The 24,681-nt window shown below is 40.5% G+C and overlaps 2 protein-coding genes across 4 annotated transcripts in view; one reads left to right on the forward strand and one right to left on the reverse strand.

Annotated features, from left to right (window-relative positions):
- LOC137257514 (uncharacterized) overlaps positions 1-4,374 on the reverse strand; it is a 41,764-nt gene extending 37,390 nt beyond the window's left edge. The window contains exons 1-3 of the mRNA XM_067794841.1: positions 4,158-4,374; positions 2,368-2,396; positions 1,260-1,497 (exon numbers count right to left, since the gene is read on the reverse strand). Of these exons, the coding sequence (XP_067650942.1) occupies positions 1,260-1,497; positions 2,368-2,396; positions 4,158-4,374 (484 nt within the window). The remainder of the gene's footprint in view (positions 1-1,259; positions 1,498-2,367; positions 2,397-4,157) is intronic.
- Positions 4,375-7,399: 3,025 nt separating this feature from the next.
- LOC137258566 (b(0,+)-type amino acid transporter 1-like) overlaps positions 7,400-24,681 on the forward strand; it is an 18,680-nt gene continuing 1,398 nt past the window's right edge. The window contains exons 1-14 of one of the 3 annotated variants that reach the window (XR_010954635.1): positions 7,408-7,683; positions 12,799-12,969; positions 13,927-14,028; positions 14,568-14,807; positions 15,360-15,485; positions 16,199-16,298; positions 16,721-16,765; positions 17,251-17,374; positions 18,088-18,191; positions 18,974-19,070; positions 19,672-19,821; positions 22,064-22,232; positions 23,081-23,257; positions 23,767-24,681. The exon at positions 23,767-24,681 is cut by the window's right edge and continues 1,398 nt beyond it. Coding sequence is in view for 2 of the 3 variants with exons in the window: in XM_067796278.1 (XP_067652379.1) it covers positions 7,659-7,683; positions 12,799-12,969; positions 13,927-14,028; positions 14,568-14,807; positions 15,360-15,485; positions 16,199-16,298; positions 16,721-16,765; positions 17,251-17,374; positions 18,088-18,191; positions 18,974-19,070; positions 19,672-19,821; positions 22,064-22,232; positions 23,081-23,139 (1,512 nt within the window). In the remaining variant the exon portion in view is untranslated. Of the gene's footprint in view, positions 7,684-12,798; positions 12,970-13,926; positions 14,029-14,567; positions 14,808-15,359; positions 15,486-16,198; positions 16,299-16,720; positions 16,766-17,250; positions 17,375-18,087; positions 18,192-18,973; positions 19,071-19,671; positions 19,822-22,063; positions 22,233-23,080 lie in introns of all 3 variants that reach the window. The other 2 variants (XM_067796279.1, XM_067796278.1) reach the window with 2 other exon arrangements.

Here is a 24,681-nt window from a genome sequence, read left to right on the forward strand (position 1 = left end):
GTGTAAGATGTTTAAGGTTTTTGAAAAGCACATCCATTCAGTAATTAAAACCTGACCACGATTTTACCTATTTAGAGCTGTCATTTTTATCACCATGACCTATACTTATGTGTGTACAGATATGTTCAAGTAGGTGACATTTGGTGTGGAACTGAGCTTGATGTGTTTAGCTTCCTGTGCTCCGAAAGTTAGCCGACCAAGTTGGCCAGAAATTGTATTTTCTTGTAGTTTAAAGGATAGGCTGTATCCATGTGTACAGGGAATAGTTGTTGATAGCCTGGATGTTTATCTAAAAGCTATAAGGTTACTATAGAAGTCTATGGGAAAACATATAGTGTTGTGTAATCTGTATGTCTGCTTGCTTGCGTGTGTTGGTGTGCATCTGTGTATATTTGTGTAAAGAACCCTTCTGCCTTCCTCTGGGACTACAATAATCAGAAGCTGCAATAAATATCAATAGACATTTGGTCATAAAATATGTTATTATCAAAGTACAATGTCGAATCTTGTAGGAAAGCTGTCAAACTTTACTCAGAACTATATGTTACTGACTCCAAACTCCATTCAAGTAAGGGACTATATTCTCCCATGTATCTGCCGGGCCATGGTGAAAGGTTGGAGTACTTAACAACTGTCTGAGACCATGTGAGCGGAAATCGGCTTCCATGATCATATACTTTTCGCCAGACTCTTGAAACAAACACACAACTGCAGTTGGGAAGAAACTTGGCTGTCTTGAGAACGAATCAGTGCATTACTGGAGATGTGTATAAATCCTTAGCCTAAATGTCATTGCATGGGTGCATTGAGACACACGTAATTGTTGTATGGGAACATGCACACGTCTTGAACTATCAACTGTTTGGGCCTTTTGAATCAGTTATGATAGTCTGAGATCAAATGGGACTTTCTATATTTGGGGACAGAAATAGTCTACTTGCTTGCTTCAATGTCTTTATAAGAGTACTTGTATCTCTTGGATTCTCTTGGCCTTTGTGGGCAATGAATCCTATGTGATTATAGTATGCAGGACAATGTTATCAGATAGTTTCCTTACATTCTTTTCAGTCAGTCTTGAATCTGATTGTAACGGAGGGAAAAGACAAAGAAAGATCAAATTAAAATATAACTCAATGCTTTATTGGTATTCAGTGAGGAATATACAGACTGGGTGGATACATCATAGTGAGTGGAATGGACCAATATGATATCAAATGTCCAGCATCTGATGGCAATATGATGATCCTGGCATGTTTTACCCGTGGTGTCCGCCTCCATGACCACCACCACCTCCATGGCCTCCACCTCCATGGCCACCACCTCCATGACCTCCTCCATGGCCGCCACCTCCATGGCCTCCGCCTCCGTGACCACCACCTCCGTGACCACCACCTCCATGGCCTCCACCACCTCCATGGCCTCCACCACCTCCATGGCCTCCACCACCACCATGGCCTCCACCACCACCATGGCCAGCAAGGGCGGACCCAAGGAAGACTGTCAATAATGGAAAGAAGTCAAGCGATTCATAAGCGATCACACAAGATACCATTCCTACAGAGGAAATTCCTTTTCCAACCCTGATAAACGTTTGGAGCAATGTAGAAACGGTGCCTATCCTAAGGTTGTCAGTGTACTTGCCGAGCCACTTCACAAACTCTGCAATACTAGTAACGTTGTTCCTTACAAAGTTTAGAAAGCAGACTTACCCAAGACTACAACCACTGCAACGTTAAGAAGGCGCATCTTGCTAGCTACGTTTATCCAGTAGAGAATAAACGATGTGAATGTTGCTTTTGTAAGTCACTACACCTTATATACCTGTAGTACAGGAAATCAGGATGTTGAATCTAATTGCCCACACTGGACGATTTGGCGAAAATTAAATTCCAAGATGACTTTTTACACTCTTAGATCGTGAAAGATGAATCATATTATGTAATAACACACGGGACGATCTCACTTGCTTCTCTATATGATGCATATCTTCCTGTATAAATAGAAAAATACATCTGTGAAAATTTGTGACCAGGCCTGGCAACCCGTGGCTCAGCTCACTGCTGAAAAGCATGATAGAGTTGATGGTTGATGGAATGCAATTGCAGCTACAGACGGCTGGTGATAAATACGAATGGGGAGAGAATTCATGAAACAAAGAGTAAATGTCTAACTGCAGTATTTCGTTGAATGCAGATAGTAATTAGAATAAGCAACCATTACTATGAGTCAAGAATCTTTATCAAGGTATGTCAAATCCATGTTTTAAGGTAAACTCAATGGAAAGCTACTTACTTATAATCAAAGTTAATATGAAGTGGTGGGATTTTTCTCTAGCTTGAGTTATAATTTCAAAACTTCAATACCTACCTTTTGTGATTTCAAAGTCTCAATATATACTGCGATGAGAGCATCCTCTTTGTTCTAATTGTAGCAAATCCTAAATTACGCCTCAAACGGGTCAACACTTACAACAATGCGGGTACTGATTACATGAACAAGAAATCCATCTGATTTTCTCAAGAACTAATACTATGAATATTTTGTCTTGATATGGACACGGGAGTAAAGAGAGCATTGGTTGGCTACCCCTTCCTCAGTACATGTGTTGATACCAAACTAGAGCAGGAAGAAAGGTGGGGAGTTATGCTCTGTTGCTTCACATGCTTTGGTGTCCTGACATGTAACAATTAAAGGAGTGGGATACATGACGTCAACCTAACTGCAATCAGAGTGTGTTAATGCAAGTGTTAGAGTGCATGCGTGAGTCTGTACGTTGGCATATGCCTGTGTTTCCATACAGGTTCCACACTGAATCAGAATCACATACTCCTTGAGAGAGTACCGTTTGTAAACAAGTGAAGAGACAAAGACGTGTGACAGCTTTGACTGGAGGAAAACGTGTAAGATGTTTAAGGTTTTTGAAAAGCACATCCATTCAGTAATTAAAACCTGACCACGATTTTACCTATTTAGAGCTGTCATTTTTATCACCATGACCTATACTTATGTGTGTACAGATATGTTCAAGTAGGTGACATTTGGTGTGGAACTGAGCTTGATGTGTTTAGCTTCCTGTGCTCCGAAAGTTAGCCGACCAAGTTGGCCAGAAATTGTATTTTCTTGTAGTTTAAAGGATAGGCTGTATCCATGTGTACAGGGAATAGTTGTTGATAGCCTGGATGTTTATCTAAAAGCTATAAGGTTACTATAGAAGTCTATGGGAAAACATATAGTGTTGTGTAATCTGTATGTCTGCTTGCTTGCGTGTGTTGGTGTGCATCTGTGTATATTTGTGTAAAGAACCCTTCTGCCTTCCTCTGGGACTACAATAATCAGAAGCTGCAATAAATATCAATAGACATTTGGTCATAAAATATGTTATTATCAAAGTACAATGTCGAATCTTGTAGGAAAGCTGTCAAACTTTACTCAGAACTATATGTTACTGACTCCAAACTCCATTCAAGTAAGGGACTATATTCTCCCATGTATCTGCCGGGCCATGGTGAAAGGTTGGAGTACTTAACAACTGTCTGAGACCATGTGAGCGGAAATCGGCTTCCATGATCATATACTTTTCGCCAGACTCTTGAAACAAACACACAACTGCAGTTGGGAAGAAACTTGGCTGTCTTGAGAACGAATCAGTGCATTACTGGAGATGTGTATAAATCCTTAGCCTAAATGTCATTGCATGGGTGCATTGAGACACACGTAATTGTTGTATGGGAACATGCACACGTCTTGAACTATCAACTGTTTGGGCCTTTTGAATCAGTTATGATAGTCTGAGATCAAATGGGACTTTCTATATTTGGGGACAGAAATAGTCTACTTGCTTGCTTCAATGTCTTTATAAGAGTACTTGTATCTCTTGGATTCTCTTGGCCTTTGTGGGCAATGAATTCTATGTGATTATAGTATGCAGGACAATGTTATCAGATAGTTTCCTTACATTCTTTTCAGTCAGTCTTGAATCTGATTGTAACGGAGGGAAAAGACAAAGAAAGATCAAATTAAAATATAACTCAATGCTTTATTGGTATTCAGTGAGGAATATACAGACTGGGTGGATACATCATAGTGAGTGGAATGGACCAATATGATATCAAATGTCCAGCATCTGATGGCAATATGATGATCCTGGCATGTTTTACCCGTGGTGTCCGCCTCCATGACCACCACCACCTCCATGGCCTCCACCTCCATGGCCACCACCTCCATGACCTCCTCCATGGCCGCCACCTCCATGGCCTCCGCCTCCGTGACCACCACCTCCGTGACCACCACCACCACCTCCATGGCCTCCACCACCTCCATGGCCTCCACCACCACCATGGCCTCCACCACCACCATGGCCTCCACCACCACCATGGCCAGCAAGGGCGGACCCAAGGAAGACTGTCAATAATGGAAAGAAGTCAAGCGATTCATAAGCGATCACACAAGATACCATTCCTACAGAGGAAATTCCTTTTCCAACCCTGATAGACGTTTGGAGCAATGTAGAAACTGTGCCTATCCTAAGGTTGTCAGTGTACTTGCCGAGCCACTTCACAAACTCTGCAATACTAGTAACGTTGTTCCTTACAAAGTTTAGAAAGCAGACTTACCCAAGACTACAACCACTGCAACGTTAAGAAGGCGCATCTTGCCAACTACGTTTATCCAGTAGAGAATAAACGATGTGAATGTTGCTTTTGTAAGTCACTACACCTTATATACCTGTAGTACAGGAAATCAGGATGTTGAATCTAATTGCCCACACTGGACGATTTGGCGAAAATTAAATTCCAAGATGACTTTTTACACTCTTAGATCGTGAAAGATGAATCATATTATGTAATAACACACGGGACGATCTCACTTGCTTCTCTATATGATGCATATCTTCCTGTATAAATAGAAAAATACATCTGTGAAAATTTGTGACCAGGCCTGGCAACCCGTGGCTCAGCTCACTGCTGAAAAGCATGATAGAGTTGATGGTTGATGGAATGCAATTGCAGCTACAGACGGCTGGTGATAAATACGAATGGGGAGAGAATTCATGAAACAAAGAGTAAATGTCTAACTGCAGTATTTCGTTGAATGCAGATAGTAATTAGAATAAGCAACCATTACTATGAGTCAAGAATCTTTATCAAGGTATGTCAAATCCATGTTTTAAGGTAAACTCAATGGAAAGCTACTTATTTATAATCAAAGTTAATGTGAAGTGGTGGGATTTTTCTCTAGCTTGAGTTATAATTTCAAAACTTCAATACCTACCTTTTGTGATTTCAAAGTCTCAATATATACTGCGATGAGAGCATCCTCTTTGTTCTAATTGTAGCAAATCCTAAATTACGCCTCAAACGGGTCAACACTTACAACAATGCGGGTACTGATTACATGAACAAGAAATCCATCTGATTTTCTCAAGAACTAATACTATGAATATTTTGTCTTGATATGGACACGGGAGTAAAGAGAGCATTGGTTGGCTACCCCTTCCTCAGTACATGTGTTGATAGCAAACTAGAGCAGGAAGAAAGGTGGGGAGTTATGCTCTGTTGCTTCACATGCTTTGGTGTCCTGACATGTAACAATTAAAGGAGTGGGATACATGACGTCATCCCTGTAGCTATTTCTTTTGAAATGGGCTATTTGCAATCAGGGTGTGTTAATGCAAGTGTTCGTGTGCACGCACGCAGGTGCCTGTGAACGTGTGAGTCTTCGCGTTGACGTATGCGTGATTCCACTACAGATTCCACTACAGATTCCACTACAGTTAACCAGTTTTAGTACTGATTTATGGATGTAAAGAATTGTACCAATTGTATTCTGGTAAAAGAATTTTTCATTTGAGGAAAAATCTCAAGTCCATTTCCATCAATCATGTTCTTGTTATCGCTTGTTTGAACGTGTGAGTACCTTCTGTTTCCTTCTAACAAATATTGCAAAACCGACTTCCAGTATTTAGAGTGGATTATTATTATTCGTAATAAATACACGGTTATCTATTTGAGATTTTATTACTTTCCTCAGATATTAGGCGATTGGTTCCTTTAGAAACATTTGCAACAGAGAAGGAGTCAAAGCATCTCGATATTAAAGAATTGGGATGTCAAATATCAATAGGCAGCAATATTATATGTACCTGTGTGACAACATCGTACACCATCGACAGCTGTGAAGCCTAGTAGTTAAAGTCATTCTGAATATACGGGTTCGATTCCCCACATAGAATCGGGTTCGATTCCAGACCAGTACATTTCGGGGTGGGGTATTGCAAGATTAAGCTCCGTACCAACCGCCTTTGTCCTTAAACTTTATTAACCGAGTATTGAAAATGAATGGCACTTAACTGTGCCTCCCAACCCCTATCCCCGCTCTCAAAAAGATGTATCTGCTGTTGCATTTGCTAAAACAGGCGTTTGCTAAGTCTAAGCTAACACACACACTGATAAAGCATGCCTCAGTTTAAGTCAGATACTCACGCAAGAGTATGATGTATGATGTATAAGATTCAGTGTTGCGTGGTGTCTACATGGGTCAAGAATAAAGTGGATTCACAATGTCGGCAAGACAGTATAGAGTTCCTAAGGTTCATGAATAATATGTAACATTGAATAAGAAGAGTTTCACTTTACATAATGCTACACTAAGGAACAGGGTGTGGCGGCCTTTGTACATTATTAACGTTCTACAACTGAGGAAGCATTCTGCAAAACGATCCATATACCATGCGAGACTGGTTATTACAAATTGGTGTTGGTTTAATAGATGTGATTGGTTGGTTGTTTAATAATCGAGTATGGACCAGACAATCCAGTGATCAGCAGAGTGATAGTTATCATAACAACATGAAGTTCAATCTACACATGTACTATTGTTGTTGCAACTCGAATGTGTTTGTTGTTACAAGTGGCTTCTAATAGCAATGTAAAATTTGTTACAACATGGCGGAGGTTATTACAAAGACCTGTGCTTAAGAAATAAGAACCATTTCTGTTGCGACGTTGAACCTGTGAACATCTGTTAGAATTGATCTTAAGCAACCCAGGCTTCTCATAAAAGACAACTAATGAAATTGGGAGTCAAATTTGCTGACTTGGTTGACACATCCCAATTGAGTATACTGACGTGTATGCCGATGATCACTGAATTGTCTGGTCCAGACTCGATTATTTACAGACCGCCGCCATAGAGCCGGAATATTGCGTGGCGTTGAACAACCAATTGCAACAAACCTGTTGTGTCATTACAACCTAAACAGATTGTCACCCAGCCGTGCCTGTCATGATGGACATCTGAGAGCATGTGTATAGAACCGGTTTTGACACGAAAGATCCTCTTTGCAAACAGACATGCATAGCCGTAGAAATCTCTCGGTCAATCAGGCATATCCTGTTAACAAAGGCACACACAAATCGGTGACTGTGTAAGACACACACTTCCAAGGTAAAATATATACTACTGTAAGGACAAAAACTTTACTGATACTCTGGTAAGAGGACTCGGGTAGGAAGAGACACGTGATCTGGAGCAACATATCTGTTAACTAAACTGGTTAGTGCTCCCTAAAGCGCTGGCACCTGTAGCCGCACGAGTGTCAATATCACCATAGAGGCAACTGCATTTCGGAGGGGATACATAATTTGTCGTAGAGACAAATGGATTTAACCGAAGGAGGACAAGGTAGGCATTGCTTGTTTCCTCAAATACTGTCTCGCCAGGGTTTTTCTATTCAATTTCTGTTATGCAGTTGGAATATTATTGACCGTGTTTTCAAACAAAGCACTCATGCCAAGGCTGTTGTTAGTTTGTGATTTGCTGCTCGACGTAAATGTTTGAATTAATGAGATGGGTGATGTTCCGAAGTTGCATGCTGGGTGGTGCTCGTACTGGCGCCTAAATGGTTTGTTATTATTGATCATTATGATTACCGCAGATTTGTTTTCTATTTAGATGTATTTGTGCTCAGTGAAAGTACAGGTGGCATATCATCTCTGCACATGAACACATCTTGCTCACAACTACTTCATACATGCAATGCTTTGTAACATGTATAAAATACCTTGTAGGCTTCATACGCGTACAGCAGACCGTGTCGACATCCAAATATATCACGTTCGCCTCAAGTCAAGCCATTCATGCGTCCAGATTTAATCTGCTTGCATTATACAGATATGTACATATATTTACGTCCTGTGAATAACATTATGTTTAACACTGCCCTGTGAAGAAAGAGAATCGCTGAGCTGATGCACGTGGTCTGTTTGATAAAGTCATACGCATTGTTAAGGTTTTTTTCGTAGATGTCATTAATTCAAAGGAAGGCAGTGTACCTTGAAGCAGACAATATTCATACGTCGCTCTACATATGTAAATCTGTCCCGTGGATATTTGCAAGATTTGTAACGCACTCATGTCTCAGTGAAGTGTCCTTCTATATTAAAGACGTGATATACACAAATTGCACATTACTGCTACGTGTCCTTCTGGGTGCCTGTGTGTCTGTGCGTGCGTGCATGTGTGGTTTCTTCCTGTCTAGCCAGCCTCAGAAGACTATCCCTATTCTCATTAAGCGCATTATTTTCCCTTTTGTTTAGCCCTTTCTGTAATGCTAAAGCCCTAAATGAGTGATTGATCGAGTGAATTTAGTTTTACTCAATATTAACAGTATTGACCCCGTGAGAAATCGAACCCGTGTCTTCAGCGTGACGAGCGAACGCTTTAACCACTAGGCTACCCCATCGCCCCTCCCCACCTTAAGTGAAGCAAGTCTAAAAGTATTCAGGTTCTGAAGTCTCCCTTTTCATTGGTAATATATATTTTCAGTTTAAGAAGAGACGTTTGTTTCTATGAAAATTATACTAACATATTCAGAAACGAAGCGTTAGTACATTACCAATGTGGGTAAGGGAAGTGGACATTCTAACGTATCAAGATAACTAGGGTACGTCCCACCGGGGTTCTAGGCCTAGTCTAAGATCTAGTAACTTGTATCTAGACCTAGTATACTGAACAGCAAAACAAACGCAACTGCCTTTTTTGGTCATGTGTTTAAATAGATGACATAAACATGAATGCTTACTTTAATGAGATTTCATTTTTTCGAAACATCCGTTACTTTTGCTCTTCAGTATATATCCACTGTGATAAAACGGGGTTTATGTTTAGGAAAACCTATTGAATACAGAGAAGCTGAGAACGAATGTATCACATTTCCGTACATCAGCTGAACGCGTGATACCAGCTTTCATTAGCATACTTCTAACACCAAATATTTATGTGCAGACATAAAAGAACACAGCTGAATAGATCATGTTGAAGGAATACATTCACAGAGGATCTGCCATTGTTTGTACAGCACGCGCTATTGTAAATATAACACTGACATAGGTAGCGCAGTAGAAATTTGATTCTTTGGCAACATCCACTGGCAAACGGTCCAGGAGAACCCGTATTTGCTTATCAACAACGATATTTATTACTTTTCCAAGTTGTCGAGCTCGAGCACAATGACCAATTTCATTTGCAACACTCCATCCGCAATTTTGTATCTCGAATGTATGACCTTAGACGCCGATAGGAAGACTGCGAGTAAAGTGACCATGAGTTCCTAATTGTGTTAAGACACGTTTTTACTATTTAAAAACCAGTGAGCCTACTGTATACACACTTCTAAAACAGTCTTGACTTCTGGATGTATGTGTATTCTTTCACATAACACTGTCGAGGAAATTCCACAGTTGAGTGGAATGGTCAGGCCCCTGGTTTTTGTTGGTGACTATCAGCAGCCTGTTTAAAGGAAGTACTCAAGGCTGGCCATTATACATCAGTCTCCTCAGTAAAACATTCCTTCACAGGCCATCCGTTTTATGATGGCGTAAACCTATTAATCTGAGCCTACAATAAATATTCGTTTACAATTTTACTTTTTGACGCAAAGAAGAGAAACATAACTATGCAGGTTATACAGTGATATACTGCTGGGCTGTTTAAATGTCCCACAGCTTGTAGATCAGGAGAGCTGATTTTTTGTACAGCATACACAGACCTATGTAAAGGCATTGTGTAATCATTCGTTTCACAGACCGTAAACAACCATTGTGATGCAAGCTTTAATCGCATGAAGTGGTGTGTTGAAGGTTTTTACATGCTGTAGCTTTCTGAAATGCAGTTCACACAGACGCTTAACCCTGTTAAGAAGTTAAATGGAGGCAGGTATAATAAGTGGGAGCTTTACCATCACTTTTGCTACAGGGTTAGATCTATAGCGATGTTAACGCTTTGAAGGGTTACGTGGCTTTAGCAGTAGTGTGTGGGACACGGTTAACCCTTTCAAATGTAACAGGGATCGTGTGACACACGCTGTTGTGTTTACTTGTCTGTATGGCTGGAGGGCAGAAGATACACATACAGCAGAGTCAACTGGGATATATTTTCTTGATTTTAATCCCATCCTATCTGTCTGTCCATCTCATCCCAGCAGGCAATGACGGTACAGCAATCTCATGTTCACTACAAATTCTGTTACAGCACTGGCAACATTTGTTTGGGCATTATCCTTGCGTGTCTGAATGGAAAACAGAGCATGATTGTGTACCGATTTACATTTGTCATACGCAATAAATGAGTTGTGATTCCACCTTATGAATATACATGTAATTGTGTGGTAGCCTAGTGGTTGAGGGTTCGGTCGTCACGCCGAAGACTCGGTTCGATTCCCCAATTGGTACAATGTGTGAAGCCCATTTCTGGTGTCCCCCACCATGATATCCATGGTCCCTAGTGTGGTGATCTACCTTCAGTTGTTGGTGATCTATAGCCCATTTTTATATTGTACTTTCGTCTATGGTTAAACTGTTTTAGACCTAATCACTAGTTTTACATTCTTCTCTGTGATATTCTAGTTAGTTTTACTGTCCTTTGTTTTTACAACGGGTCATATTAATTAATATGTATTTTTGTCGTTCATCGTTCTCGTCACGATATGGCTGAAATATTGCCGATGTGACGATAAATTTTAACTCACTCACTCACCCCCAAAATGGTATTGCTGGAATATTGCATAAAGCGTAAAACCGAACTCACGCACTCGCCTAGCCCGGCGTTCCTGACCATGTTGTTAGCTCCCTGGTACTGTAAAGCCCTGTAACTAATCCGAACAACAAAATAGGCTGGCATTGATTCCGTAGTCACAACAATCGAATATGGCTGTTTGGACGTGACGTACACGTGAATAACGAGCTCATGACAAATCATATGCTTTGCCTACTATAGATAACGTCTCAATAAAAATGATATTTTTATTATGTTTCTGTGAACAATAAAATATCTATCATTATTATTCAATACGTCGCGTAGACATATTTCCAACAAGCCGATGAAGAAAAGAGCTTTTTTTCATGATCACCTAAAAGCTAAATAAAGGTTATTTGTTGCTCTATGCCTGCACAAATACGTACACGTATTATAGTTAAGAAATATTTGACTAACGCCATTTGGCGTATACTTACTTTTTCCCTTCAGTAAAGCCACAGACTCTATACATGAATGACATCTCTACACTGGGGAGTCATACGCACGTTATATAATATACAATACGTGATTTCGTTGGTACGAGCATTGCTGACAATAGAGGCTGTGACATGCATACGCAATACGCCATATCCTTGCGCCCACGCTTAATGTTATTAACAGATATTTCTTTTTTCGCTCGTCGCATTTTACGCCTAAAATGATCTGTTTCAGACGGATTATTCAAAATCGTTGATGCTGTCTATTCCATCGAGTGACTCAACATTAGACGTCACATCTGCAATATTTCAGCCACATAGTGACGTTATTCCCTTGGAATGGATGGATCTGTCATTATTTCAGAAGCATTTACCATTATTTCTGATTAAATACAAACGAATTGTTTGGGTAGAGACACATGTAATTTGTTTGACCGATGGAAACTTATACCTCCCGACTCGTTCGCAGACTAAATGTACAGAACATTCAACTGTCACTGTATCAACTAAACAGAACACTTTTGCTGTTATTTTGTAACGATGTCAACGCAACATTTCGTCAGTGCTAGCTACAGTTTTCGGCTAACGTGTACTTTTTTACTGCCAAAGTTTCACTTGAACAGAACATTTTTTACGTTAGTGTTTGAGAAAAACAGTGCATACTTAATGTCATTTCGCAATTTTCACAATATATTATTTTCTTAAGGTTTCAATTAAATGTTACATTTTTACAGTCACTTTTTTCTCCAAGCCGAACGTCTTTATCATCACTGTTTGGTAACGGGAAATCTTTGTTTTACTGTGTCAAGTAAACAGTATACTTCACTGTTTCACCTAATCAAAGCATGTTTTCTGAACAGAACAATTTGTTTTCATTTTTCCATCTCGAGATGCTGTTACCATTTCATTTTTAGTCTCACTTTTGCTGCTAAACCGGAAGCATTACAGTCCCGATTTTACCTATCCTTGCATGGTTTAACAGATCATTTCCTGTCACGGTTCCAAAGAACAAGAACATTCCTACATTTCCTAATATCCAGAACAGTTCGAAATGCAGCTGAACAGACTATTTTCCTGTCAGCGATTCAACTGTAAAAAATATCAACACTTCTAAACTAAACTTACTCACTCTAAAAAACGCCGACTGATTTGTTTCTTACCACATATTTAAGCACATTAAGTAAACCTAGAGCCACAGATATCTGGGGAATTCGTTTTTTCAAAATAATCAGTAGCTCCTACCACATGGTGGTCCTTCCGGCAATGAAATGTGGTTCTTTTTTTTAAGTTCCGGATGGGGAGAATGGAGACGTCGACTCTCTTCGGCATCGCAATGTTCAGCCGGAGTCTCAGTCTGAGAGCAAGGATGACAACGCTACGGTCAGGGGAGACGTCGTGCAGATGGAGAGAAATGTGGGACTGATCAGCGGAATATCTATAATCGTCGGAACTATCATAGGTATCACTGGCGTGGGGAGGTGGTGGAGAGAAAGTGTCTCTCCCGATCTTATAGCTCGGCATGCTTAACACCAAGAATTCTGATTGGAGAGAATCCTGAAGGAATACACACTGAATTCTGTGGTGCCGTGTGTGATTGGAAACACAAAGATTAATTAATTCTAAAATATGTAATTGAACAGCCTGGATAAGCTAATCATATTCAAAAGGCAAAATAGGTATTAGTAACGTAAATAAACTGGTCTAATAAGTCCGTAAAAAAGAGGTCATAGAATCAGTGTAAGTCCGCTTTTGCATGTCCAGAACGTTTACCCTGTACAATGGTTTGACACTGGAATGGGGGTTGGAAGTCGACAGGAATCCCTTCTTGGCACGTAGGGTAGATATGTATCACCCTCCCAGAAACTCAAATTACCAATTTTACTATGTGTGTATTAAACAACCAGGGCCTGCAAATCTGATCACACATGTTGCAGGTAATCTAGTCGCTGTGTGGCACATCCTACTACGTGCGCTTCAATCATTTGCTGCGGTTTGCTGCAACAAAATCATTTGGACGAACTGAATATACAGTGACAATGATATTTGCATGAATATCGTTGGCATTCTCCAAAAACAGATATAAATGTTGAAATGATCTTTTTCATTTTTCTTTTGGTGAATAATACGTTCTTACGGAGACAGTAACGCGTGTCAATAGTACACATAGTTGAAGGCAGAATCAAATATTAAAATTCTTTTGGGGTATATCTGCTTTACTCAAAGAAAAATAGAAGTAACAATATGAAAATGTGATATGCATCTGGTTTTAATGTAGTCGGAATTGTACAATGGATACAACTTAACGGACATTTAATAGATTATACAAATGTTTTGATGTTTCTTATTCTAATATTTCAAAATCTGAATCGTTTGTGTCAACTGAATAGCAACGTAAATCACTATATATTGTTTCCAGGGTCGGGTATTTTCATCTCCCCCAAAGGTGTTCTGAGGGACACGGGGTCGGTGGGGCTCAGTCTGGTGGTGTGGGCAGCCTCGGGACTCATCGCGCTCTTGGGTAGGTTCACATGACGGTACCCCAAGTCAGGTTAGTGAGTGAGGTTGTCGGGTGTGCTAGTTATTTGGTCTGTCTGAGGCTAAGACTAAACAGGTAACAACCGGCACAGATTCTTCTTCATACCCAAAATCGCGAGAATGTTCCCCACAAGGCCGACCATCACAGTTAACTTACGTCTGATGTTCAGTAAGTGACGGACATGGGAATCCAAATTCCCACAAGTTTGTTTAAAAAAGCTGCTTGCGGAATCTGGTTCCACGTTCTTTTAATGACAACGAGTTTGATGTTACTTCATAAGATTGTCAGAATCTACCCCAATGCGATGCAGATCTTAGTATCAAAGTGAACTTGTGTCTTACCAAATGCTAGATAACCACGTTAGTTTCTGCATCAAATAATTGCACTCAGTGTATTAAGACCTTGCATATGTATATGTCAGACCAAGTTTGGTCGTCTGTTATTCCAGTATTAGTTCATGCGATAATGGTGCGATAAATATATCGCCACGTCACAATCAATGAGCTTGATCTCCAAACCAGGGGCCTTGTCCTACTCCGAGCTGGGGACGCTGATCCGCCTGTCTGGAGGGGAGTACGCCTACATCCGCATCGCCCTCGGTAACATCCCCGCCTTCCTCTACTCATGGACGTCCGTCATCGTCATCAAAACATCGTCGATGTCGATCATCACCTTGACGTTTGCTAACTACGTGGAAAGTTTGTTTGCCATGTGTGGTCATCCGGATATTCCTATAAAGATAGTGGCGGCCGTTGCACTTTGTGAGTTGAATACCCCCGAAGACCTGTACTGTCTAAAACAAAGTGGCACTGAATGTAATCTGGATATATACCTATCGTCTATATCAGAATCGGACATGGACTGAAACGTTTGTATCTATGATCATTTAAATGAATTAATTCTGTTTAATCAGAAACAAAGAGCGTGACATTAAGTGGTGGGTAGCCTAGTGGTTAAAGCGTTCGCTCGTCACGCTGCGGACCCGGGTTCGATTCTCCGCATGGGTACAATGTGTGAAGCCTATTTCTGGTGTCTCCCGCCGTGATATTGCTAGGATATTGATAAAAGCGTCAGGACTTAATTCATTCACACACTATTTGGGTCCAAGGTGTTGCTTAACAGCCTCGCGAGGCGTGATTTGACAATTGATGTTCGTTCATGACATTCTTTCATAAAATCTTCTCCTCTTCTTTCCTATTCACTCTTAAAGGACGATGCTTGTTCGGATAAGCAGAGACAGCGATTTTCCGCTGTTTCCTCTTTATGCATCATATGTCATTATCGTCAATTCTTCCTTTGTGACGCTGTTTCAGTGACGGTGGGCATTGTAAACAGTTGGAGTACGAAGCTAGCAGCGCAGGTACAGATCGTTTTCACAGCGGGAAAGCTCATCGCTCTCACCATCATCATCATTGGGGGTATCGTCAAGCTGGCTCAAGGTATTGCTTCTGATTCACCTCTGTCATCTATAAAACGCTCCCATGTCAACTTATTATTTGTTCTTTCGTATGCTTAACGTCGCGTTCAGCGATGTTACAGACGTATGGCGACTGGTTGTAAATATTTGAGTCTGGACCAGACAATCCAGTGATCAGCAGCCTGAGCATCGATCTACGCAACTTGGATACGATGACATGTGTCAACCAAGTCAGCGAGTCTGACCAGTCGACCCCGTTAGACGCCTCATAAAAGCATGCTTTGCTGTATACCATTTTTGACCCGAATCGTCATGAGTTATTCTTTTTTTTAAGTTATATTACTGTGTAGCTACCAACAACCGTTAACTACGGTTCTCATGTTGATTCCTTACAACTGTATTTCGTCATACACGTTTCGAGTAAATGAAAGTAAAACACCACTTCCTGATAATTTTTATATGAAGAATATGATAACAAAGTTGACAAAAACTATGTAAATGGCGTATATTTTAATACAATAAACTAAATTAGGGCATTTCGACCCAAAATCCCAAGCAATTTCACCAAATTGACGGGGACATATGGTAGCCTCGCGTAATTCGAGTGGTATGAAGAAGTGTCTGAGACCAGCAGTTCGTTATGTCCGCCCGTTCGTTATAAGCATGCTCGTCATAAGCGTAGTCTACTATATGTGAATAACCACAGCAGGCACCTGTACTTATTCCTCACCCAAGGGAACACAAGCGTCGTGGCTGAGGGCTTCAAGGGATCCACGGAATCTCCTTCGACAATTGCACTGGCTTTCTACGGAGCCTTGTGGGCTTATGACGGCTGGTAAGTTGACAACAGTGTGCGAAACAGTTTCCAAATTGTGCTAGCCTTGTGCCTGAAAGTTACTAGCTCACACAATAAATCACTACCCTGAAATTTGAATGTAGGAACTAAGCAAATATTACTCATACAAAAAGATAGATGAGAATAAAAATATTGTCCTCGTGACACGGGTTGTATCAATAAGTTGCTAGTATTATGAACATTTCTGTCAGGCCATAATCTTGCTTGATTTTAAAAATGTAACAACTTGAACAAGTCGGAGGATGTGGCATATTTACAAGATAACCACGTGAAAATTCACTATCCAGTAGGGCCAGTGACTGTTGAGATTTATTGACCCTGCTGGATTTTTACTAGTCACGGATATCTTACTACGAATGTAAATCAATTCTATTGTGAACTCAGTTGATTCTTTTCCCCAGGAACAATCTTAATTACGTCACTGAAGAGCTGGAGTCTCCCTCGAAGTGAGTGAATCAGAATAATGTGAATCAGATATATATCAAATGGGGATTCTATCCAAAGTTCTTGTTTCGGGGGCACGAGTTATCTAAGGTAATAGAATTCGGGGTTTAGAGTTGCGTCCCTTTAGTACGTACGGAACCTGTGATTGTGGGCTCGAGTCCATTTTCACTAAAAATGCGCTTCAGTGTTTGTCAGCCCACATCTCTTCTCGTGGGTGTCACAATGGTAGTAGGGGCAGTACGGTAGTCTGGTGGTTAAAGCGTTGGCTCGTCAAGCCGAAACCCAGGTTTGATTCCCAATACGGATACAATGTGTGACTCCCATTTCTGCTGTCCCCCGCTGTGATGACTTTAAACCCAACTCAGTATTGATGTATTTGTGAAAAGATTTATATTTCAAGGTCCGTTACTGTCAAGAAATCATTATCCATGAACCTACACAAGCCAGAAGTCAGGGCTTCATGTTTTCCCTTATTCGCTTTGAACAGAAATCTGCCACGTGCAAACATTATAGCCGTCCTTCTCGTCACCATCGTCTACGTCTTGACCAACATCTCCTACCTCACCGTGATGACTACACAGGAACTGCTGGACTCCAATGCAGTGGCCGTGGTGAGTGGTCACCTTTTTCCATAATTTCATAGAATTGTTATACGTCCAGTTATTCCGACTGATGAACTTTCAGTACGTCTTCTCTAGACACGTATCACCAATCTGGTTGGTTGGCATTGTAGGCGTCGATGAATAATAAGAAAGATACGATGCATATTTACGCTTTTGCATGTCATATCTAGTCATGACAGAGTTCAATGGTGCAAGTAGTTAACCGACGAACTGAAGAACCCATTCTGCTCATTTGACTACACTGTTCAGTTAGGTTGAGGACTTCAACAGCCCGCAAGAGAGACTCATTCGCTACTAACGGTGTATAGTTATTGGTTAACGGTATTGAGGTTCATATACATATGCGATTGTTTTGTGGACTAAAGACAGTTACAATACGTTGAAACGTTTTCATGTAAAAAACATTTCATGGACAACACTAATCGTTGAACCCAGATTTCTGTTTTGTTGTCACTTTCATAATGCTAAAAAACATCGCTTTGCCACTTAGTGTAGTTACATTGAGGAGTGACATTCTAAAACGGCCAGCTGTTTGTGTACATCTTGTCAGTTTCAAAAGTGAATCCTACAGGTTTTTAGTTTCATACAACTGAACTCTTTTGGGTGTTATTTTCAATAGGGAACACTTCCGGTTCAGAAGTGAATTCTTCTAGATGACGGTTTCAGAAGAGAACACTCAATAGTACAGTTAACTTTTGCAGACTTGGGGAGACCGTGTTCTTGGGGTAGCCGCCGTCATTATGCCACTCTCTGTCATGGTGTCAACGTTTGGTGCAACCAATGGAAGTGCCTTCACGGGAGGAAGGTTAGCTGTACTACTGTCTGAACATTACATATGTCTGAAGGTCTAACACAGACAAGGACATGGTAACAGACTCGATACTATTATATTTCACCCACATATTCTGTCAATAACATTATCAACGAATCAAAGTTGGTTAAATAACAACCAGTATTTAACGTAGCCGTGTGTACTCTAGAGGTTAAAGCATTTGCTCGTCACACAGAAGGCCCGGGTTCGATTCCCCACAGGGGTACAATGTGTGAAGCCTATTTCTGGGGCCCCGTCGTAATCTTGCTGGAATATTGCTAAAAGCATTCACTGTAATAGAACAAATCTCATATGCATGTGTTGGCGTTACTAGGACACAGCATTACTGCAGCTGTTACTGGGGAATACGAATCGTGGAGAACCTGGGCCCTTATTCTCGGAGCGATCGTAGCCCTAGGAATTCGTAACTTAAGAATGGACTTAAGAAGTCCGTAGCGCCACGAACGTTTCGAGAATAGCTAGCCTGATAATACTCATTATTTATGGAATGGGCTGGCCACATTATAACTGTGCATGAAAACATCGTATGCGAAGAAATATACTCATGGAAATACATAAGGGAACACATGAAAGTACAAGCGTTCATTTATTCTGATTCATGTTTCTTCATAAGGTACGTATTGCAATATCACTAAGATCGCAATACATATCTTTTGAAGAAATATGGATCAGAATAAAGGAACACTTGTACTTTCATGTGTTTCCTTATTTGTCGTCATGAGTATATATGTTCTCATATATGTCTGTGTTTCCAGAGTCGTATATGCTGCTGCCCGGGATAATAATCTGCCTGAGATATTGTCTTACATCCAGGTGAAGCAGCTGACGCCACTGCCCTCCATGATATTCACAGTGAGTCTTCTCTTGCCAAATTATGTACCTTCATTTTGATGGCAATATGCTCCAATGAAGTGAATGGTGGTTGAGATGGAGTTTCTGACGGAAAAGAACTCGAAACAACGCCAATTCCTTAGAGCTGTTATCATTCGTATTCAAACACCCAAAGATATTTGGTGTGTCCATTGTTTGACAGGTGTATTATTCGTTAGATTCTTCATTTATACCAGCTACATGTTGTGCTCTAAGCATTCGTTACAGTGATGTATGTCTTCAGTCAATTTTACTTCGAAACGTGATTCGAAGATGACCACTTTTCTGTTCAAGCATGACATTGTCACATTAATGGCAATGTTGGTGGAAATATCTTGTCTCATTAGTTGCACTAGTATCCTTTCGGATTTCATGTTTTTATAGTTGATATGCTATCTGTAATTTCAGTTCTATTTCAAGAGTTCGACAAAAATGGAATCACATAGCTGCAATTGCCTTTTACAGTCACCGTCAAATCTGCGTCTACAGTTAGAAATGTTAAATGATGAAGAAAAGTGTTATGAAGCTATCATGTACTGAAAGTGGCTGGTTCCAGCACTTGACCCATCATTACATCTTACAGATCTTTATCTCCATCCTCATGATCATCCCCGGCGACATCGGCAGCCTCATCGACTTCTTCAGCTTCACCGCCTGGATGTTCTACGGCATGACCTTCCTCTCCCTCATCGTCCTCAGGTTTAAGATGAAAGACGCACCAAGACCATATAAGGTAAAGAACACACACTGATGTTGTAAATAATCGCCCTTGATTTGCATTGGAGTCAGTAGTAATGTTTTGTCCATAGGAAAATCAGTATATTTAGTTGGAAAGGACTGTATAACGATGGGCCAAACGGACATCTAACGTTCAAATGTGGTCCGAAGGAAACCATCCATTCTGAATTTTTCATTCATCTGAGTGAGTGATTTGGGATTTTCACCACTTTTCGGAATATTTCAGCAAAATCATGTTAGATGAAGTCTGAAATGGCCTTATCAGGTTGAATTCATTTTGGGAATTGAACCCCGAAGAATGAACGCTGTAACCACCAGGCTACCCCATAGCCCCTTCTTGATCTGATATCCGTATGCTAAGCGACCGCTGGGCGCTACGGTTGGCTATTCAGGAGACCCCAAAGGGCTTTAAGCGTTAAGACGAGTGTTATACATGGATGGCTGTATGCTCTTATGCAGAAACAGGACATGTTTATGGTTACTTTTTATTTGAACTGACCTTAAACTATATCCTCACCCAAAACACTAAAGTCTCTTTGAAAGCGTTTCACATTCCAGAATACCGGCGTAGATCCATTCAAGTCCTTCAGTTATATGCTATACTTATCACAGTACTCGTCGCTGTAGGTCCTCGCGGTACTAACGCGACTCCCTTTGCCCACCCTGCGATATGCGAGGCGATTACAGATGCAGATGCGATTACTTCCGATACCAGATTTCTCGTGACAAGCGTATATTCAAGAACGAGTTCTGGTTCCAAATTGCGCGTCCGTCACATACGACTTTACCGGACCAGGTTTACAATCATACGTGACTGTTGACAATTGTAACAGTTGGCTAATCTGGGGATGGTGGATACACAATTTGTAATTCCTTCAATGATTATCACTTCCTTACTGTCAGCTGACAAACATGGAGCCATTCGATGGCATGAAACGTTGTTTGTCACCGGAAGTACCAAGGTCTTGCGAAATGGCTTAATCTACTTACGGACTCTACATGGCTACAATGACGATGCGACGTTTGAATTTTGTCTCCCTTCTTACAGCAAAAAATCACTTCCTTATTACATCTGGTAAAGACGGGAGTATGATGTCGCTATCAGAAATATTACAAACGTCATGGTGGGAAACACCAAAAATGAGCCGGACCTCTTGTATTCATGTGGCATCGAACCCGGATCTTCTACGTGACGATGGAGTTATCTAAACAATGGGCTAGAAATGGACAAGCTGATCACATCCGCAGTCTATGGATAAAGTGCCTGCAGGAGGAGCCGAGTGCCACTGCTTCGATCCCGTAGGCGTGTTATTCCTAACGTTAGAAAATAGTCTATATTATTACCCTTCCTGGCTCTCGGTATTAATACAATACAGCACGGACTGGTCCTCTCAGAGGTCAAATTGAAAAACACCAGTTTTAGTCATGATGAGTCCATTCAGCCATGCACGACGCAAGAACGCAAAACTTTCAATAACATCACGAGCTCACGCGCAACCTGACATTCAAGTTCACACGCCTAGTTCACCTCACCGTCATTTAGATACAAGAATTCGAAACTATACACCGTATGACAGCAACAAGTGTGCTAACAAGTGTGCTATAGCAGTGATCAGTCCTTTGTCTTTATAGACCTGTATAAGCATGACTTCACGATGCCACTGAGTAACTAACTTTATAACGGCTGATATAAAGCTATTGTATCTTTATCTTTTGTTGACACGTAAAATGAAGTGTGCAAAACACATGTGATAAGCCTTCAATGCTTCTCCATGCTACGGTTGTCAGGGTAGCTGACTTACTTTATGCTATGTCATCGTAACCATTTGCTTAGAACGCTGCTCGTGATATCGATCACTGGATTTCCTGGATTCGATTATTTCAATGCTGATGTCATATGGCTGGAATGAAAGCCAATGTGGCCGTGCTGTATAGTGTGGTGTCAACCGTTGAGATTGATGAACTACATTATGGGCAGGTCTCGTCAACAAATGAAAATATTTAACCTGTAATCTGCCACACCACCAATTCAACTATCGTGTGTACATGTCCATTTCGGGGCGGTGGGGTAGCCTAGTGGTTAAAGCGTTCGCTCGTCACGCCGAAGACCCGGGTTCGATTACCGACATGGGTACAATGTGTGAAGCCCATTTCTGGTGTCCACCTCCGTGATATTGCTGGAATATTGCTAAAAAGCGGCGTAAAACTAAACTCACTCACTCACATGTCCATTTCAGGTTCCAATCCCAATCCCGATCATCATGTTTCTGGTTTCACTGTACCTGGTCATCGCCCCTATTGTGGAGGATCCCCAGATAGAGTTCCTGTACGCCTTCCTCTTTGTACTCGGAGGCCTCGTCTTCTACATCCCATTTGTACATTTCAACTTGAAGATTCCAGGTTTTGGTAAGCCGACTTTTGATATACTCTATAGCCTGGTCTTCTTCATCCCACTCGTACATTTCAACCAGATAGACTTTGATAGATGCTAGTCGATACTTCCGTAAAACACAGTACATTTCAACTTAGAGGAGCAAAGGTTTTGGTAAGTCAGGTTTTGATGTGCACTAGTGACCCACCGCTTTTACATTCTACTTGTGCATTTACGCTTATAGGATCCAAGGTTTGGAAAATGAATGCGTAGAATCATCACCAATATTCTATCAATATCATGGGAACACAAGAAATTGGTTTCACACATTTTTACCCATATGGGGAATCGAAGTTCGAATGCATATCCTCGGAGTGAAGATCAAACGCTTTAAAATTGATGTGTGAAGAAAGTACAACTTGATGCAGGGTGTCTCATTTCATCTTAATGGCAACTTCATAATCAGGGACAACCCAGGATTCGAACCAGACACTGAATTCTAAAGGCCCACTGCACCACCCGAGCTTCTTTAAGACAAAGCTTCATACTCACCTCGAAAACGTGTAATGAATATTGGAATGTATTAGTGCCAGTGGGATATAAACTTTCCATAAAGACACATATACTTACTTTATTTCAAAGCTGTTGTATAACTGAACATTTGTGTATACTCTTAAAAAAAGTAGCGGAAGTGTACTTTCAATGTGCGATAACGTGAAATAATGCTGCATACACAAGATAAATGTAATTGTAACGTTCCTCAATGGGTTTTCTATCTACCAGACATAAAAGTTCAGGTTCACCTACTTTTTTAAGAGTATATTTGAAAACGCGTGGCAATGGGCATTGCTATTATTTTTGCACCTGTTCTCTCATGTTTCAGACAAACTGAGTGAATGGACACAGCTACTGTTGGAGGTCGTCCCCCCACCTGAACTATAGGGTGGTTGCCCAAAACATGAGTTCATCTCATAAACGTGATCCATGTAATTCATTATGGATAATCAGCTGAATGTGTTCAACAAGTAATAAGTACTAATTCTACATTGTACCTATATATGTAAGTTGGTGTATTTTACATAACATGTGTCCAACCTGAATGCACTCGTGATTTATAGAATAACAAATGAATGCTCAACAGTGGTATTGTTTTTAAAATATTAGCACATGTTACTTCAGTTTTTTATCATTGCATAGTCATGTGTCGTTTTTTAACAACTTCATACTTACATCAGCATGAGGCGCTTTGGAAAAAAAATATGTCAGGACATGTCGTTTCCGCAGTTTGATAGTTTCATTACACACTGTGTCGTCTTTACAATTAGATTGTTATGTGTCGTGTTAGCAATATTGATAGTCACATAAAATTATATCATTTCAATAAATTCCATAGCTATCTCACTATGTGTTAGCTCTGCCACCTTGTGTCCTCTTGGCACTTTCACATACATCGTTTTAACAACATTGAATGTTATATACGAATGTATCACTTCAACAAATTCAATAGCAGTGTCACCAGACTGTCGATAGTCCTACCTCCTCATGTAGCATATTTGTTTTCCCTTTTAGCCATATCATCACTCGCCGTTTGAGCTACATCATAGACGGATCCTCACCCACCCTCTTGTTCTGCAATTTTGTGTTATATGACCATTGAAACTCGGGTGGAAATGGGCACACACACCAATTTACTCGCAAGGCAAGGTGTCAGACAAGTCGTAAGGGATAATAAGTTTTTTATTACATCAACAGGAAGTAAAGTCAGTTTATATGACCCAACATATATACTACTGCTCAAAATAGTGTCAAAAATTTGTGAAATTGTTCCTTTAATATCAAAATGTGTCGTTTTGATAACCATTTTGGAATATCAGTATTGGTATGTTGTGTGATCTTTTCAAGGTGTAACATTTAATTGATATGTCATACATACGGCGTTTTGCTGTCTTAATGATTTGACAGCCAAGTTATACAGGAAACACGACCGTCTTAGTTTTCAGGTTCCGGTCGGGTTAATAATCATAATATGTTGCCATGGAGCGATAATATGGGAATGAGATAATGGTGTTATAAATCATGAAGCCTATGTGTCCGAGGATGAGGTAAACAGAACTGCTTACGAGCACGACAGAAAATGATTATGAAATCCAACATTACTGAGACGTAATATGCAGCGTTGGAAATAGCCACTGGCCCGTCAGTACACATCCAGTCGGGTCACTAAATCTCCACAGCCACTGAACCGACTACCTAGTGTATTGTCAGGTGGTTGTTTTGTAAATATCACTCTCCCCGACTTGATAAGTTATAATACACTTTAACCCATACCCATGCAAAGCTATGATCTGGTAAAAAATGTTCTTCATATTAGCATTTTAATGGTTTTGAGGATAATTATTTGAGGACCTATTTGAGGACTTACAACATATTTCAGACATGTGTTTTCTTATTTGTCCCTGATGGTATTTTACCTTTTTGTAATCT

The sequence above is a fragment of the Haliotis asinina genome, chromosome 12, assembly GCF_037392515.1.
Source record: "Haliotis asinina isolate JCU_RB_2024 chromosome 12, JCU_Hal_asi_v2, whole genome shotgun sequence".
NCBI classification, from domain to species: domain Eukaryota; kingdom Metazoa; phylum Mollusca; class Gastropoda; order Lepetellida; family Haliotidae; genus Haliotis; species Haliotis asinina.